The sequence below is a fragment of the Mirounga leonina genome, unplaced genomic scaffold (assembly GCF_011800145.1).
Source record: "Mirounga leonina isolate KUSES-001 unplaced genomic scaffold, KU_Mleo_1.0 Mir_166, whole genome shotgun sequence".
In the NCBI taxonomy this organism is placed as follows: domain Eukaryota; kingdom Metazoa; phylum Chordata; class Mammalia; order Carnivora; family Phocidae; genus Mirounga; species Mirounga leonina.
Genome location: NW_023270418.1, coordinates 14,054,627 through 14,073,891, shown reverse-complemented (window position 1 = coordinate 14,073,891; position 19,265 = coordinate 14,054,627). Strand labels below are relative to the sequence as shown.

Below are 19,265 nucleotides of genomic sequence, written 5' to 3'. Positions count from 1 at the left end.
GTTAAGCATCCAACTCTTGGTTTCAGCTCAGGTCATGATCTCAGGGTCTTGAGATCCAGTGTCGCTTTGGGCTCCATGCTCAGTGTGGAGTCTGCTTAAGACTCTTTCTCTTTCTCCCTCTGCCCCATTCCTTCTCCCTGTTCTCTCTCTTTCTAAAATAACACATACCTCTACAGAAATTTTACATTAGTCAAATGTCTAAAGGATTAATCTTTGCCTTCCCCACTGATTAAGTTTCAATAGAGCAGGGGCCATCTGTTCTCATACACTCTTAAAAGAAACAAAATGTAAACAAATGGAAAAACATCAGTGTTCTTGAATAGGAAGACTCAGGATCATCAAGATACCAATTCTTCCCCAAGTTAATTGTAAAATGTGATACAATCCCAATAAAAACACCATCATTCCCCTGTACCAGTAGGGCAAATGAATTGTTTAAAATTCATTTGGAAAAATAATAAAATAAGAATCAGCCAAGAAAACTGGTCTATTGAGAAAGAAGAACAAGGATAACTCGATCAAATTTTAAAACTTACTATAAAATATTTATAATTAAGAGTGTGGTACTAAACAATGGTGCCAACTCATGGACAGTTGACCAGAAAAGGAAATCCAAAAAGAGCCAACTGCATATGGAAATCACTTTGATCATACAAGTGACTAAAATCCAAACAGATAAGAATGAAATTATTTTTGAAAGTATATTTCCAGGTTTTAAAAAATTAAATGTGATTACAAGCTTATTTCAAACAAACGTAAAACAATATAAAGGTTCACCACTCTGCACTCTACACGTAATTTTTTGCATTTATCACCATTTCTAAGGATCTGGCTTAGTTACCAAATTAGAACCATTCTTCACTAATGCTGTAATTACTCTGAAACAACCCTTGCACAGAATATAATTTTGCACTCACAAAAGCAATTGAAAATACAAAAGAACGGTATATGTCCTCTTAAATCTTAACACTGAATAAGCTCTTCTTTAAATACTTTCAGAAAAAGCTGATCATGATAAATAATGGAATCGGTTGTTACAAAAAGCACAAACATACTCTTTAGTGAATATCCCCCGAGGACCTGTGGCTGTGCCCTGGCTAGCATCCAGGGCATGTTTTTCCACAATATTACGGGCAGCTGGACTTAAACGGAACCTAAGAAAAAAACGTGAAGATTAAGGAAACTAATAAACACTCATAATTTGAATCAAATATACCTAAAACATCAAGTTTTACCGATAATTAGCAAAATAAAAATTTATAATAAAGTTAAAATGATTCCCATAGTCACAAATAAATTAATCTGTACTAATCTGGTTTATTTTACTACCAAATATTTTCATACAAATTTAATTAGTTACTATTTCAAAATATTCCTTTAATAAGAGTAAATATTCAAAAGGAGAGAGCTTCTATTTTGATTAATAATTTTTCACATGGCTCTTCATCCAACACATCAATAAGGAACTAACTATACTGTTCCTTCATTTTTCTCTGTGTGGTAAAACATACAAAAAAATTACAATTTTAAACATTTTTAGGCATACAACTGAGTGGCATTAAGTACAATTAACCTGTTGTGCAACCACTGCCACCATCCATCTCCAGAATTTTCATTCTCTAACTGAAACTCTGTACCCATTGAACAATAACTCCCCATTCCCTGCCCCACCCCCTGCCCCAAGCAGCTAGCATTCCTGTCTTTACCAATTTGATTACTCTAGGTAACTCACATAAGTGGAACCACACAATGTCTGTTCTTTTGTGATTGGCATATTTTACTTTGCATAATTCCTTCAAGGTTCATCCATGTCATGGTACGTGTGTCAGTATTTCCTTCCTTTTCAAAGCTGAGTAACATTCCGTTGTATGTATATAGCATATTTTGGACACATGGGTTGTTCTCACCTTTTGGCTACTGTGCATAATACTGCTATACATGGCTGTAAAGTATCTCCTTGAGTTCCTGCTTTCAATTCTTTTGAGTATATACCCAGAGGAGGAATTGCTGGGTCATATGGTAATTCTATTCTTATTTTTCTGAGGAATTGCCATACTGTTTTCCATAGTGGCTGCACCACTTTACATTCCCACCAACAGTGCACGAGGGTTCTAGTTTCTCTATATCCCCATCAACATGGAAATTTACAACTCAGCACTTCAAAAACACTGACAAGAACTGACACTGGTAAACTAAAGGAAAAAAATTTTAAAATGGTAAGGGTCTGCATTTTTATTTAAATTCAAAAGTGGTTCTTAAGAGGACCTTTCTCAATGAAGAAGTTTTTCTTATAAAGAAAAAGTAATTTTGTATAATTATAGAGAATGTTAAATAAATGAACTTGTTAAAATTTTCAGAATCCATCAATTAAAGCTATGTAAGGCTGAAGTGAAATGGTGTTTACTAAGTATCGGTGTTATATAGGGACAAAATTGAGCTCTAGTCTGTGTCGGACACTCAAATGCAATATAGTTGTAAAGGAATGCATGTTAAGATGGTAATTCCATTTTATGTCAGTTGTACATTTAAAACTGGAATTCACATTACGGTAACTAGAATTCCATGGACAGAAACATGATATGAAGTCTGGTATATTGAATTCCATCCTGTAATCCTAAAACCTACTTCAAGTTCAACGTGGACAAAGACTACTTGCTTTGCTCTCCACCGGGTGAGCAGGGCTTTCATACTACCTGGAACATGACACGTATTCAATAACTGTTTGTTTGTTGAATGAACAATGACAGTAAAAGAATCATTCCTAGGCCTCAGTCACCTAAGAAAAAAAGGGAATATCAGCCACTTCCTACATAAGGTGCAAAGATGTTTTAAATATAATGACTGAAATATCCTAAAAGCTGCTGTAACTTCTTTTTTTCTTTTTAACATCAGCATCCAAATAAGCATACTCACTGCAGTTTTCCCAATGTGTGTTCCTTTTTGACAGCAGGAGAAATTTGTGGTTCGGGTGGGGGACAAGGCACTGATGGTTTTGAAGCTGGTGATGGAGGACCTACATCTTTGGGGATTTCAACATGTTTCCAATCTTCTCCTTCTTCAACTAGCAAACCAATTAGTGAACCTAGTTGTATATTTTTAGATCCTTCTTCAACCTGTATTTTAAAAAGAAAATAATTGCAGAGATGGAAAGGCTCGTGACCATATGAAGTAGTTTAAATAATTCTGTACTGATTAGAAAGATCTCTTAATTTGAGCTAAAATCTGCTTCCAAGTCAGCCTGCCTCCTCCTTCTACCCACCACCGTCCTTTCTTACCTTCCCCCACGTATACCTTCCTTCACCACTCTTCCCATCCCAGTTATTAATGCTATATCCTGAAAAAAAAATCTAGAAATTCTCCTCTGACAGCTTCCAAATATATAAGAGCAATCATTACCATCTTCCTTTTGATGTCAATCAGTACAAATCAAAAACAGGAGACTGGTTTACTTCAACTATTTGTCTTTCCCAGATAGTTTCTTGTTATAATAGCTTAGAAATTCCAAGAGCTCACAATGAATTAAGTATCCTAAATTAGTCCTATTACTAACATTAATTTAATGTAAAATGTATTCAGTAAATTTAGTCTCTGGAAAAAAGTATATCCCATCATATAAACAGAATTGGTTAACTACTCTGGTTAATGTTGGTTTCTGTCTTTCCCTATACTTAATTTTTCCATATGTATCTATTTACAAAACCTGAGAAATAAAACCCCATGAATTTTTGTAAGTACATCAGAGACACGGTGGTGTCTCAGCTAATCAATCTTTCATAGATAATGCCAATTAAAAGGATAAATAAGATTGAAGTTTAAAAAAACAAACATACGTATTTCAAATATTTCAGCAGCATTAGCTTTTAAAGAAAGGGCTGATTTTTATTTACTTAGTAAGAGAAGTCCCTAGGGGACCTTCAGATGACAATGTTTTTAAATTCAGTACTGGAAGAAAATGTCATTCCTTTAAAATTTTTATTATTCTCTTTCAATTACATTAAATAAAGTTCATTACAGATGTAATTTAATGAATAATAGAATGAGAGGCTGTAGGATGTTCACTAATATAGTAACTGTAAGTAAGAACATAACTCCTAAAATGGACTTGACATTTCTGATTAACATTAAATTTGATGCTTATTAGTATGTGCACTATTCTAAAAATAAATAAGGCATAAGTCATGGTAATTAGGAAGCTTTGTAAGTTTACTAATTACTGATGGAGAAGAACAGAAATAATGCTTCAGTGAAGCAAAATATATATATAAGAAATGAGTACAGAATATAAGGACATGTAATGAATTACAAGCTGTGAAAAAAAACTAAACAGCCCAAGAACAATTTGTTTAGCTGTTTGTCACATCCTAAAAAGTTTTAGTTCTATGTACTACTCATTTTTTTTTACTATTATGTCAAAAAGATGAGTTAATATTATTTTAAATAAAAATTTTGTTTAAAAAAAAAAACAACACTCAACATGGATCAAGAGTGGACCTTCAGAATGTCCACTGGTAAGGGTTGGAAAGTGGCACCTAAAGGCCCAGCATGAGGCTGGCGGAACTGGGGAGTAGACAGCAACATGGGACAACAAATGGGAAACCTGTGGCACCTATTTCTCCAGACACCCATGCACGGGCTGAACTCCATCTCAAGGCACAGACCCCTAGGATAGAGCCTCTTTCTTTACAAGAGACATTCCCATAGGCTGACATGAATCACCTGCAAATGTGCTAAAGACTGCCCACCTAAGCTCACCAGCGCCCCGGAGGATGTGAGATGCTGAAGTCGAGAGACAAAATCTGTACAGCAGAAACTCCCAACAGAGAAATAGTTTGAGGGGATTCACTCCATTAAAGGTGCTGGTAAAAACTCTGTTTTGATTGTGATGTTAAAAAATAATCAGTAAGTTAAATAGTTTCTTCTGTAAGAGTTAAACAGTGTGAAAGCTGCTGACACAGAAGGAGCGCGCACGGCGGTTAATGGAGAGGAGCAGAGTCACATGACTGATTGGGTTTGAAAGCTTAGTAAAATATAATACGTTATATGTTAATAAAGCCTCTAAGACAAGATATCTAAAAAAAAAAAAAAAAGAAAACTTAGTAAAACTTTTCTATCATGGTTTCAACCATTGAACGGTTTGAAACTGTCTATATTCTTTAAGATAAACATTTTAACTTATATGCAAATTAACTTTGGTCTGAAAGGAAGATACATAAGAAACACTGAAGCTGAAAACAAATCAATGACAAGTTAAAAATGCAGAGGGGGAGAAAAAACACTCATTAAGTCCTTGACTAACAGTTTGGCAGTCAAGTGCCAGGCACTGTTCTAGCACTATGTCAACTCATTTAATTCTCCTAACAACCTTAGGAGGTAAGTGCTATTATTATTCAAGTACAGTTAAGGAAACTGAAGCACAGAAAGGTTGAAGGACTTGCTCAAGATCATAAGACCAGGAGGTATCCAGCCAAGATTCAAATCCAGTCTGACATTACAGATAGCATTCAGCACACCAAGTACCAAATCTGTAAACTGCATTCACAGGACCAAAATGATCATACAGCAGTTCAAGATCATGCTCCTACTTTAAAAAACAAGCTTAAAGGGGAGAAGATATAGACTGGGTTATAATTCATTTAGCTTTTAATTCACAGGGAACACAGACTCATTTACCATTTTAATGCGTCATTTACCCATTTCAACATGAAAATATTAGAACTGAGAATATCTCCCATTTAGTCAATTTGCTCTGAGCTTTGAGGGTTATTTTCTCAATTAAAAATGTTATAGTCTACAGAGAGGAATCAATTGAAGGTCTCACAACGTCAAATTTCAACCATAAACTTGGGAACAGTGAAATGCATCTTTGAAGGTGACTCAGGCAATTTAATGAAAAATAAGGGGGGAAAGGGACCTAACAATAAAATCATATTGAAAAAATACACATTCTTGAAAAAGAAAAGAATACATTCTTTAGAGAAACACTAGTGACACAGTATTAGAGTAAGATACAGCTAAGAAATTGATTGAAGAACATGACTAGTACCAAAAATAATTATTCTTTGTTATTTTTTAATTTTAGGAGTATCAACAAAAGGAAGCATTTTCTTCTTTTTTAAGTAAGCTCTCCCAAAATGGGGCTTGAACTCACGACCCAGAGATCAAGAGTCGCATGCTCCACCAACTCAGCCAGCCAGGTGCCCCTAAAGGAAGTATTTTTTAAAATTTTGCATTAATATCCATGGATTTTAGTTTTCAGAAAGAATTCTAGTCTTGAAAATTATTTTGAAAAATAATGGTCTACCAATATAATAAAAATCTATCAATGAATGTTTTGCAGTCAATAAATTAAAATGTCAAAAATTTATGTAAGTTTAAATAATCTTAATATCCTACACCCTTTTCACCCTCTAAAGTATCCTGGTTTGTAACAAATCATATAGTAACCCTAAAATGTTAGAAGCCAAACCAGACAATCTTTAATAAATTCTCCAAATAGGGGCGCCTGGGTGGCTCAATCAGTTACGCATCTGACTCTTGATTTTGGCTCAGCTCTTGAGCTCAGGGTTGTGAGACAGAGCCCCACACTGGGCTCCACACTGGGCATGGAGCCTGCTTAAGATTCTCTCTCTCCCTTTCCATCTGCCCTTCCCCTTCCCCCTCTAAAGACAAAACAAAACAAAACCCCCAAATATGTCATCCTAATAGTCTACTTTATTAACATCATTTAAAATGCCTGCTGTCCAATTTGCTGAATAAATTTAAGACTAAGCTTATGAACTAATACCTGAGTAAAAATTTAAGGTTTTCTGTACAATTTACTAGTGATTAAATAAGAATTTAACAATTTTCTCATTAACTGAACTAAACTGGAAATGGATCATAAAATTATCTACACTGACAGCAATTATTCTTTAACATTATTAAAAACTTCTAAGCTTTTTTCTGGTTCTAACTGAAATATAATAAGTATTATTTTATATAAAATGGAAATCAGATGCAAAAATTACGAATGAGAACAAAGAGATATGAAATTGGGCAGGGGGAGAGGAAGAATACAAAAACCTTTCCAAGACTATGCAAACAAATCTCCATGAAGAGCAAGATAGGTAATAATTTCTAATGGTTTCAAAAATGTGCACAAGCTAAAAACTAGAGCTTTATATCATCACTTGCCTTTTAATAAGATCAATCTCCACCTCCTTGATTCTGAAAGTAAAGATCTCGGATAAGTATTCTTATTAAAATCAGTTTATTATGTGTGCTCATATGAGAATTATTCCACAATGAAAGACAAAGGTGTAACCTGCATGGAATGGAGAGAGCTGAGAGTGGGGAGGGGTGAAAGACTAAAACACCCCAGTGATGTCACCTAATATCACCCTGATTTTTTTCCTCCATAAAACTGTTACATTGTGACATGAATAGACTCCCATTCCTATTATTCAAAACGCATGTGGAATAATAATAAAGCCATAAAGCCCTAAAATACACATACAATCTTTTCTTTGGCAAGGAAGTAACCATTTGTGCTGCTAAAGCCCTTATTAATCATATCTCCCCCTCAGCCCCCTAGCTTTTCAGAGCATTAGGGGCCAGATGAATAGGCACTACTGACCTATAACACTGTTAGCAATTTGAAATGCATTACGAAGCAGCTAAGTGGGAAAAGCTATCAATTCTGGGAGACTTTCATAGTCAAACAATCCAGAGCTAGGGCCAAGAACACAGCTTGCCAAAAGCATACACAATAAAACGTAGCTGGGTTTATTACATATGGTGATTCAAACAATCTTTTCCTTTTTCAAAATGCTGCACAAACTAGTTGAAGAAACTATTTTTGGTGAGAATAATTACATTTTCCTTGTTATGAAGGTATAGAAATTTTAGCTTTCCATTCATATTTCCTCCAAGAAGTATTTTCAACACGGTGTTTTAACATGGCTATTAATAATGTAGATGACAAGTAAAGGAAGTTTGATAATTAGAATGTAAAAAACATGGAGATTTGTTTGCATATGAATGATGAAAAAAGGGAAAAGGATTTTTCAGTAAGAAACACGAGTGAAAAACTGTGTATAGATCTACATCTAATTAGATTATAACATTCCAAATTGTGGTCTTTGGATAAAATGTACAAAGAAAGGTGTTGTTATCCATTCCCAAAACAGAGGTGAGCTGGCATCTCAGAATTAAAAACGTATCAACAATGGACTATAACAGATATGCAGCGTCTCTGTACAAATCAAACTACAGAGGCATGAATGGATACTTATTGTTCAGTTGCAAACAACCAATACAAATTATTAGATAAACATATAGATTGACATAGGGGCTAATGGTCACCAAGAGCTGAGTGAGTAATTATAATAATAATTAGAGTAGCAATATTTCCTGATGCTTGGTGGGTGACAAGCCTTAATGAGTATGTATGTATTATCTCAATCTCTACTACTGCTCCATGGTGTAGATATTATTATTATCTCTACTTTATTATGAAGGAAAAGGCCCATAGAGGTTAAAGAATTTGCCAATCACAGGGTGCCTGAGTGCCTCAGTGGGTTAAGCATCTGACTCTTGGTTTTGGCTCAGGTCATGATCTCAGGTTCGTAAGATCTAGCCCCAGGTTGGGTTCCATGCTCAGCATGGAATCTGCCTGAGATTCTCTCTCCCCCTCTGTCCCTCCCCCTGCTTGTGCTTTCTCTTTCTCTCTCTCTCAAATAAAGTCTTTAAAAATAAATAAATAAATACAATAAAAAATAATAAAAATATATTATGTAGATACAGATAACATGACATTATAAATACAGTGGTAAAAATAAAAGGTGACTTTAATTCAAAGAACTTCACATTTAAGAGATCTTCATCCCGTTGAAGACAATCAAAATAAACACTTACCACTATTTTGGCCAAGATGCCATCATCACTTGCATCTAAGGTAACCACAGCTTTATCAGTCTCTATTTCACATAAGGCATCTCCAGCACTCACAGCTTCACCTATAAAACAAGACTGGGTTTGTTTGGTTTTTTAAAATATGAATGTTAGTATGTGGGTTTGAGTGTGTGTTTAAGTGTATAAAACATGAATAATGAATACCAAGATATTCAGTACCTAGCTCTGGGCTGTGGAATTACAAGTAATTTTCATTGTGTATGTGAGTGTGTGTTTGCATGTGTGTATATTATGTATGGTTTGTTGTATTTTCCAAAAGCTCTATAATGGACATAAACTACATTTGTTATAATAAAAACAACAATTACAAAAGATTATTGAACAGATATAATGAGATCACACTCTAGAAACAATAGCAATGAATGCATATTCTCTTCCAAACAAATCAATTCCAGATCTATTCCTTTCTTTTTTATTATGTTTTGACTATTATTCCATGAGGAGAAAAGTTTTACAATTAATAGCACTTCTTGGTTAACATTGTAGCATAAATTCAGAAACCCTGTTGGCACTGCAGAGCATAAATAAATAAAGCATATTAAACAAAAAGAGACAATGTCAAAGACACAACTGAGGTCAAATAAGAAACATTTCTGTGCAACAGAAACAATATGGAAACTCAAAAATGTTGAGCAAGATCTGACTTGCTGTTTCTGAACCTAGAAACAGGTGGAGTGGGAGGAGGTTAGCAGGGAGAATGCAGTGGTTTCCTTTGGAATAAAGAGAACTAAAAGTGATTTGCTGCAGACAGGGATGCAAATCAGAATCTCCCCTTAAAGCTAGGGCTGGGTCAGTGACTCTAGTCATAACAGAAGGCCAATAAAGGGGGCAATCAAGACCTGCTGACTAGGACTATGGCTTTTACCAGAACTGTAGGTCTAGGAAGGTAGGGAACAAAAACACTACCTCAGTACCAGGATCTGAGCCAAGCCACCCTCTGGCTCCATTACCGCATCTATTTGCAATATCAATAGCAAAATCCCTAGACTGGGGGTGGGGAAAGGGAAAGTGGAGGGCAGGTGGGAAGACACTGAAACACAAACAAAAAGCCTTTTTTAAATAAATAAATAAACAAACAAACAAACAAAGTTCCAAAACATTTGAAGAAATTTAATGCTAAGAAAGAAAACCACAAAACCAATAATGGAAACAAACTTATTTCAGATGAAATTCATTTAGTGCAACCTGCCAGAGATTTTTAAGTAAGTATTTTGAGGATGTTCAGAAACATAAATGAAGGTAAAAGATCCATCACAAGAACAAGAGATAAAAAACAATGTACAGAAATGAAACAAAATGACATCACATAGGAAGGAAAACCTAATTAGAAATCTTGGAAATGAAAAATAGTCATTGAAATAAAAAGAAACAATCATTGGGATGTATTCTAGACTAGACATAGTAAAGTGAATTATAAAGGCAGCATTAAGGAACTCCCTGGAACTTACTACAGGCAGAAAAAAAAGATTAAAAATAGAAGAAAGCAGTAAGAGACACAGATTGAGGCTGCAATGCTTATCTAATAGATTTTCCAAGGGAAGACTGGAGGGAATAGTTGAAAAGCAATACATGAAAAGATACATGCTGAGAATTGTCTACAGTGGAAAAGAAATACATATCCTCAACATGAAAGAGCTCTGAATGAAGTTAGATAATTGTAACCTATGATGTATTGACTAGGAAGGGGCACCGGGAGCCTTGTAGCTCGCTGGAAATATGAATTATGAATCTTGACTAGGTGGTGGTAACCTGGTTATATGTGTATGTAAAAATTAATTGAGCTTACACTTTCTTCAATTTATACTTCACTAAAAAAAAAAAATAAGCAGAAAAAAAGTATTAGACTGTATGAATTCACATTAGATACACTGTAGTGAAATTCCATACAATAAAAACAATCTTAAAACCTATCAGAGGAAAATAAACCAGATTACATCAATGGAATGACAGAAAGCATACTTCTCAGAAGCTGTAATAAAGGTCAGAAGACAATGGAATAGTATCTTCGAAAAGCTGAGGAAAAGTAACTGTCTAGAATTTTATATGTAACCAAACCATCATTCTAGAATAAAGGAAAGGGGGGGCACCTGGGTGGCTCAGTCAGTTAGGTGTCTGACTCTTGATTTCGGCTCAGGTAACGATCTCAGGGTTGTGGGCTGTGAAATCGAGCCCCGTGTCGGGCTCTGCTCTGGGTGTGGAGCCTGCTTAATATATTCTCTCTCTCTCTCTCTTCATCTGCCCTTCCCACCTTCCCTTTCATAAAAAAAAGATTCTTTACACATAAAAGGCTAAGAAAATTTACCACCTATCGATGAGCTATTAAAAAATGCAGTTCATCAAGAAGAAAAATGGACACAGGAGGGGACCCATGGACTACATGAAACAAGTTACTACAGAAACTGATAGAATGGTAACTATGAATCATTTAAAAGCTAATTTCTGAGGGTTTAAAAAATGCAAAACTCAAACTCTAAAAAAAAATAAGCTGGATAAGGAAATGTTTAGTTGATAGTTAAAGCATTAAAAGAACTTTGATATAAATAGGCAGAAAAAAATGCTAAATAACTCTAGATTTTATTGGCAAAATTTAATTAAATATGTATCCAAAATAATTAATGATGTACACCCCCCAAAATAGAAATATTATCTACAGCATTCTGCAAAGCAGAGGAAACATTAAATAAAAACTATCACCCACCTGAAGACACATGAAAAGAAAAAAATAAAAAACACACCGAAATTGTAGAAATAAGTCCAAATGTATCAGTAATTGTAATAAACGGATTAAAACAACCTACTAAAAGCAGAAATTATCAAAATGATTACAAAAAAATAAAATCTGGATAAATGTGGCTTACAAGAGACAGACCTAAAACAAAACCAGAATAAAAATACAAGTATAGAAAAGCATGTAACATACAAATACACTCCCTCACACATATACCAAAAATAGCTGGTACTGCAGTTTTCATAGGCACACTCAATAAAAGAACATGAAGGAAAATCTAAAACACTACAATAAATATGCTCTGGAAGTTTACTGTACAGAAACTACTTCCCTGTATACCAAGATGGTCACATAGATGGTTATATTATCTTTGGTTAAAACAGTCTGGAACTGTCAATATAAACTATTTTAATGAAATCAACATTATCTGTTAGATGATATTTATGAAACACCTAAAAGGTGACTGTTGGCCTAACTAACCCTGAAGAGATTTTTCTACTCAACAAATATTTATTAAAAATGCTTTAAGGTACTGAGGATACAGCGGGGGTGGGGGGGGGGGGTGGGAAGGGAAGTTAACATTCTAACTTCAAGAAGCTTGCTTTCTACCTAGTGACAATTAACTGGAAATTATGGTGGGATCGGGTGAAGTTAGGATGCCATAGGAACATTCAGGAGGGGTATCTAATTTAGTTTTTGCAAGGTGAAAGGCTTCCTAAAAAAAGAATATATATATTTACATAATTATGTATATTATATACATACTATTTATACATATATATAATCTGAGCCTGAAAAGACGAGAAGACAATCAGGTAAAGAAGCAGTGATCCAAGCAGAAGGCACAACATACCCAAAGCCCAGGAGGCAAAAGAGAACAGGAAACTTTGGAGGAGCTGGGTAATAGTACCTGAGAGAAGCAATGAGAGATTAGGCTGGTGAGGTAAGCAGAAATCAGACCCAAAAGGAACCTTGTACGTCCCACAGAGAAAGCAGATTATATCATCTTACATACTTCTTTATAATGGCAGATGTTTTCATAGTTAAAATAGAGTGTATTTCAAAAAAAAGAAAAAAAAAAGAGTGTATTTCAAAAGGAAAAAAAAAAAAATCACACCCTTATGTTTCTCTGTAACCATGGAAAAAACAATTGAACTAGGCCACCTAGCAATACTTCTAGACACCTAGAAATTCTGCCCATAAGAAAAAAGTAAAATTCACAGATCTGTATTCCTGAAACAAATAATACAATATATGTTAAAAAAAAAAAAAAAAGAAGAAGAAGATAGCAGGAGGGGAAGAATGAAGGGGGAGAATCAGAGGGGAAGATGAACCATGAGAGATGATGGACTCTGAAAAACAAACTGAGGGTTCTAGAGGGGAGGGGGGGTGGGAGGATGGGTTAGCCTGGTGATGGGTATTAAAGAGGGCACGTATTGCATGGAGCACTGGGTGTTATACACAAACAATGAATCATGGAACACTACATCAAAAACGAACGATGTAATGTATGGTGATTAACATAACAATAAGAAATTTAAAAAGAAAGAAAAAAGTAAGATGACGTTTTATCACTTGTGTCCACCTACCACAAATTCCAAACACCCTTTAAGAACCATAGATAAAAAAATAAAACCCCACAAAAAAACAAACCATAGACAGCCATCGATCAATCTAGATGACTTTGTTCCTATTCCTGAATTCCTACAACAGTTGTAATTAATTTGAAATGAATCACAAATTGCATTCTAAAATGTTAGGTAGCTACTGTTATTTGTTTTTTTTTTCAATTGGGTTTTCCTCTATTTACCAGGCTGTGAGCTTCTTCACAACAGGAACAGGACACATCTTAAGTGTTTTACATTCTACCTCATTACCCTGGACTCCAGCTAGTGCTTCACACATAATGAGTTTGCGCTGAAAACGCTTGAGGGAAAAAAACTATAGTAATTTCACAAATCCTCATGTCATCATAAGGTTTACATCAAACTATCATTATATTTCGTTTGGTTCTAACATTTGATTTGTAGCATGCTTCTAACAGTTAATATCTCGGGCAGCCTATTTCCTTTTTATGGTGTTTTAATTATATGTACACCTACTCACATAACACAGACATATATATTTGCTATATGAGGATGCCGAGAGAGAGAATGGAAAGAAACCTAGAGAAGGATCAATCCATTACACAGTGAAATTTCCCCAGAAACCATAGCAGTTTAAAACATCGCATTATTATATAAGGGCACATTACCCCTAATTTTATGAAACTAAGGTACTAGCTATCAATAATCAAACATAATGTAAACACCAAAAGAAAATTTTGAGACTAATAATAAGCCATGATGATTCTAAATATCCTCAGTTTTAGCTTTGATTAATTAACAAGTTAGTGCTATAATTGAGAAAAGCTGTGAAACAGAGTATTAGAACTCAGACACAGGTTTGATTCCAAGCTCTGACACAAGTAATCTTGACCAAATTACTTAGGTTTTGAATGCACAGGTGTTAAAAAAAAAAAAAGATCATGGAACTGGAAATGTTAGGTTAACTCTTCATATACATCTTCAAACACTTCACAACATCTTTAGATAAAAACATTAGGTATGTTATTGAGAACCATTAAGAACCAGGACTCATTCTCACTCCCTATCCCATACTCTCACTTCAAACAGATCATTCAACAATTAGTATACATTAATATATAAGGCATTCTACTAAGCACTGGTTACAAGCACAACAAGAAGAGTTTGTAGTCCAAAGGAGAAGGCTGAAAATGAAAAGCCAGGACAGAGCATCATGGATGGCGGGGGGTGACAGACCCTCAGCTGCCCGTGTTGCAGAAGACGGCAGCTTTGTAGCGTCCCTGCCCCATCTCCTCGTGGTGCATGTCAGCAGCCGAGGTGGAGCGGGCCCGGAGCGAGAGTGCGGGCCCCAGGAGGGGCCAGAGCAGAGGCCCGCCCGGGGGCCGCTCCCCAGCACCGAAGCCAGCATCATCGTTGGTTCCTTTGTCCAGATGGGCGGCTGTCGGAGCTGAGGCCTGGAGTTACAGAGGCTTCCCTTTCTCTTTTTAAATTCTGGGTATGAAGTATAGTCTTGATCAAACACAACGGTCATGTTTATGAAGTAAATACATCCTGTGACTTTAACAAAATAATTTTGTCCTGGCAAAAGTTAAGAATAAAAGTCTTTATATAAAAGGTGTATATGGTGGTAGTGGTGGGGGAGAGCTAGCTTTTATCTGTAAGACCAAGAACATTAAAGAAAAAAACCTCTTCTTAGTGCTAAATTGGAGCATAATGACAGCTATGATTTGAGAAAAATAATTCAATTGTTTACACAACAAATACTAGTTAAGTACGTAAATGACATTGTACAAGGCAGTATGGTAAAAAAAAAATAAAATAAAATCAGACAGACCTGCTTCAAGAAGTTCTTAACGTAACTGAAGAGTACAAACAAGCAGGCCACGGCCTTCCCACCCAATGAGGGCTTACAGCAGTGTGGGAAGACAGAGGAGGGGCCCCTAGTCAGTGTTTGTCAACCCTTTTCACCTCATTACACAAATAAAAAATATTATTTGCATGACCAAAGACCCCCAGCAACTGTGCTCCTTGGCCATCTGAGGTCCTGACCTGAGAGCTAACTAAAGGCAGGAGTAGCAGTTTGAGAAGGAAATGGCTGGGCCAAGTTAACCTCCCTTACATCCTTCTGGCCCCTAACATCTTATTATGTTGCCTTTCAAGTGCTCAACACACATGCGGCTTGGGGTCACCCACTATATGGGGCAGGGCAGACACAGAACATTTCCATCACCACAGAAAGTTCTATTAAATAAAATGGCAATCAGTAATTGCACCCGCCAATTCTAAAATCCTAACATGATAAGAAATACGAACAATAAATGTAAAAAGCATAGATGCAGTGTTGTTCAGCAACGAAAGGAAGGCATTGCTGATACAGGCTACAACATGGATGAACCTCAACAGCATGCTAAATGGTAGAAGCCAGTCACAAAAGACAACACATTATAGGACTCTATTATACGAAATGCCCAGGAAAGGCAAAATTTTAGAGCCAGAAGCAGATCACACTAGGGATGGGAGAAAGAAGTGACTGCAGTCAGGCACCCGGGATCTTCTAGGTGACAGAAATGTTCTGAAACTGGATTTTGGTGATGTCGCACAACTCTTCTACTTAACTAAAAATCATGGAATTGTGCACTTAAAATCAGCAAAATCTATGGTATGTAAACTGTACCTCAATAAAGCTGCTAAAACAGTAATAGACTGAAAAAAATGGTGAAGCTATTTATGAAATGCGTGTTTCAAAAGTTTTCCATTTTAGCACCACAAACATGGATACAAATCCCCAGAAATAACAACAGGCATCGGGAGCTCTTCTTCAGCAGAATCCAGAGACCCATGGGACTCCACAACAGCACCTCGTGATAACACTTCCAACAGTGATGAACTCCTTCCGAACAGTTTTACTTCAGACCTCTATAATCCACATTAATGAGATCTAGTCTAAAGACTTGTACAGAAGCTATTTGAGATAGTGGCGGTTCCCAGTCACATGACAGAAGGAACGTCCACATCAAGTGCAGTCTCTGGGGGAGAACATCAAGAGTGGCAGCAGCAAACATCACTGATGAAGTTCCACACACTCAGTAAGTCCTTTGCGGGACTACCTCAACCAACTTCTCTTCCAGCATTTCATGGTATGCTCTAAAATATCTCAGAGAGAAAACAGTGTTTTTCATACCCTCAAATATTCTCTCACAAAAGCGGGGAAACAAGAATATTTTCTTCCCTTTGTTATTTTAACAGATTTGATTTCAATTGATGAAAAAATAAGCTATATCCATGTTCATTAAACTGAAAATATCTGAAGCACATTTTTCTCTCCAAATAACAAACTTGTAAAAAAGATGTGAAATTACAGTTCAGCTCACCTTTCAAGAGATTCTGACATTGTACATGTTACCTATCACTTTTGAAGTGTCTTCTCCACCAATTTTACAATGCATACTCCTTACTTAATCCCAGACTGAAATTAAGTATTGTACTATTCATTATAAAGCTGCTTTGTTAACAATCATTAGATCAACAAGGATGGGAAGAAATGTATATATTATTGCATATTTCCGAGACTCCAACAAAACAAAACAAAATTGAGTTACCATAGAATTCTAAAGCCAGGAATATACCTTAGATTTTAACTAGTTCAACTCACCCCCAGATATTTCATGGCAGAGTGGGAACCCCAAAAGACAAACTGTGATTTCCAGGCCAGAGTTCCTTTCACTGCACCTTTATCACCTTTGCTTAAAACACGCCCCCCAACACCCCCCCAAAGCATTAGTAATAACAGTTGTGAATTACAGAGTCTCCGATTTTCAAGAAATCGTTAAAAGTTTGTAAGACCGAACTGCTATCCATTAAAGGTTTTAAGATCGTTAGCCTTAAAAATAAACTAAATTTATAATTAGATATAACACTGTTCTTTTTTATGAACAAAAATTCAATCCTCTGAACATCTGAAGGTCTAAACTCATTGTTTCAAATAACAATGACCATGCATTAAAAAATCTCAAGATCAATTTTTTTTAAAACACAGTTTTAAAAAAGCTGCAGGAGACAGCTGGACAAAATGGTATACATAAGGTTTGATGCAAGAATTGAAATGTTTTTAATATAGAATGACTGAACCAAGTTATCATAAATGTATCAAGCCCCAGACATACTTAGACATATAGTCACATGCATACTGTACATAAATGTTAATGAAAAGAAGTTATGCTCAAAAGATCACAATGAAATCATGAACATGATCAACTTAAAGTAAGAAGATGGTGAATTACTGAGCACCAAAGATTAAGATTATTCTCAATTATTTATAGTATATTAGTAAAGGAACATTTCTCTTCAGTTGGCAGAACACAATTTTAAGAACAACCTTCAGGGAAACATGCTCCAAGGGCTTACAGCGTATCCTGGCTTGTCCTATGTGAAAATAGCACATTGTCATGAAAAGGAAAAAAGAACAGAATGATGAGACCGTATGTCTCCTGGTTCTCCATCATACTCTCCCTATTCTAATGGATGTGAGTAAGTTATCAGGTTGCCAGTGAGCTAGAAGTCTGAAAGATAAATGTGGTCCAAAGAATCCTTATCTACTTGCCTCAAAATGTGAAAAAATTTAATCTTTTTATAATAACCCTAAAAGGCTGTTCTGCGTCTGAATCATTATGTAATGACACCAACACTCTGTCATACTGAATGTGGAAATAGCCAAAGCTCTGTAATTCATCAGGAAAAAGAAACCTAAAAATACATTCCAATTGATTATATTTGTAAAAGTGAAACTTTCTTAGATACTGGTGATTATTTTAAAAGACAGCAGTCATGCAGAGCCAATTGCTCAGAGTGCTTCCTAATGAAGCACTGGCTCTTTCATTTATGTGATCTATGTCCTCCTCAAATTCTAGAAAATTCTCTGCCACTTTTGCCTTGAATATTACCTTTTTCTCATTCTCTCTTCTTTCTCCTCCTAGAATTCCTGCTGTTGGATTACTGGATGATTTTCGTATTATTCCCCATCTCTCAACTTCTTGTTCATATTTTCTACTGCTTTATCTCTTTCGGCTACATGCAAACTAATTTTCTCAGGTTGAACTTCTGTTCACTAATTCTTTGCTCAGTTACACTTTAACACAACCTTGAGTTTTTCGTTTTCTAATTTTAGAGATAAAAGATTTCATTCTTAGAAGTTCTGTTTGTCCTTTTCAAATCTGCCTAGACTTTCTGGAGAGTGTCTGCCTCTTTTCAGATTTTCAATTCCTTCTCTTACATGTTTAGTCATTTCAAACAGTTTTATGTATCTAGTAATTCCAATTAACTGAAGTTCTTATAGATCTAGACCTGTTTTGTTATTAAATTTGAGATTGTGAATTCTTCATAAGTAGGACTTTATCTGGGAATCTTATATGGCTTGGACTAGAGGCTGAGTTTTTCCAGAATAATGGCTTCTGCCAGGTAACCCAGGAAGATTATCAGCCCAGAACCACTTTACCTCTGCTTGTGGGTTCCCAGAAAATGCAAGTACTATAGATGTGAACCTCAAAGCCTCATGAGGACAGGACTATGAAAGCAAATTTTCAAGGGAGTAGGCATTCTTATTCCATAGAGATCTCAAGTCAAAAAAATGAATTTGCCTGTTATCATATGGCATTAAATTCCATCCATATACTGATGACTCTCAAATTTCTATCTCCGAGTCAGACTTCACTCAGGAACTTCAAATCCTACAACCGATAGTCTATTCAACACCTGGGCTTCAATGTCTAATAGGCATCTCAAATTTACCACATCAAAGCCTAAACCTAACTTCTTGATTTCCCCTCCCCCTGCTCCCTTCCTCTTCCCCTCAAAAATACCTGTTCCCAATCTCATTTATTCTTCTTCCAGCTCAGGCCCCCGTGTGGCACATGGCTCCAACTCCTACTCACCACTGTAGATGCTGCTACCATCTGATGAGTCCCCTTTCTTGTATTTAAGCACTACTTACCATTAAGAAATTT

General features: G+C 35.7%; 1 protein-coding gene across 1 annotated transcript in view; it reads right to left on the bottom strand.

Moving 5' to 3' along the window:
• PDHX (pyruvate dehydrogenase complex component X) overlaps window positions 1–19,265 on the bottom strand; it is a 65,368-nt gene that overhangs the window by 26,720 nt on the left and 19,383 nt on the right. Inside the window, exons 3-5 of the mRNA XM_035012554.1 lie at window positions 8,896–8,996; window positions 2,914–3,113; window positions 1,056–1,154 (exon numbers count right to left, since the gene is read on the bottom strand). Of these exons, the coding sequence (XP_034868445.1) occupies window positions 1,056–1,154; window positions 2,914–3,113; window positions 8,896–8,996 (400 nt within the window). The remainder of the gene's footprint in view (window positions 1–1,055; window positions 1,155–2,913; window positions 3,114–8,895; window positions 8,997–19,265) is intronic.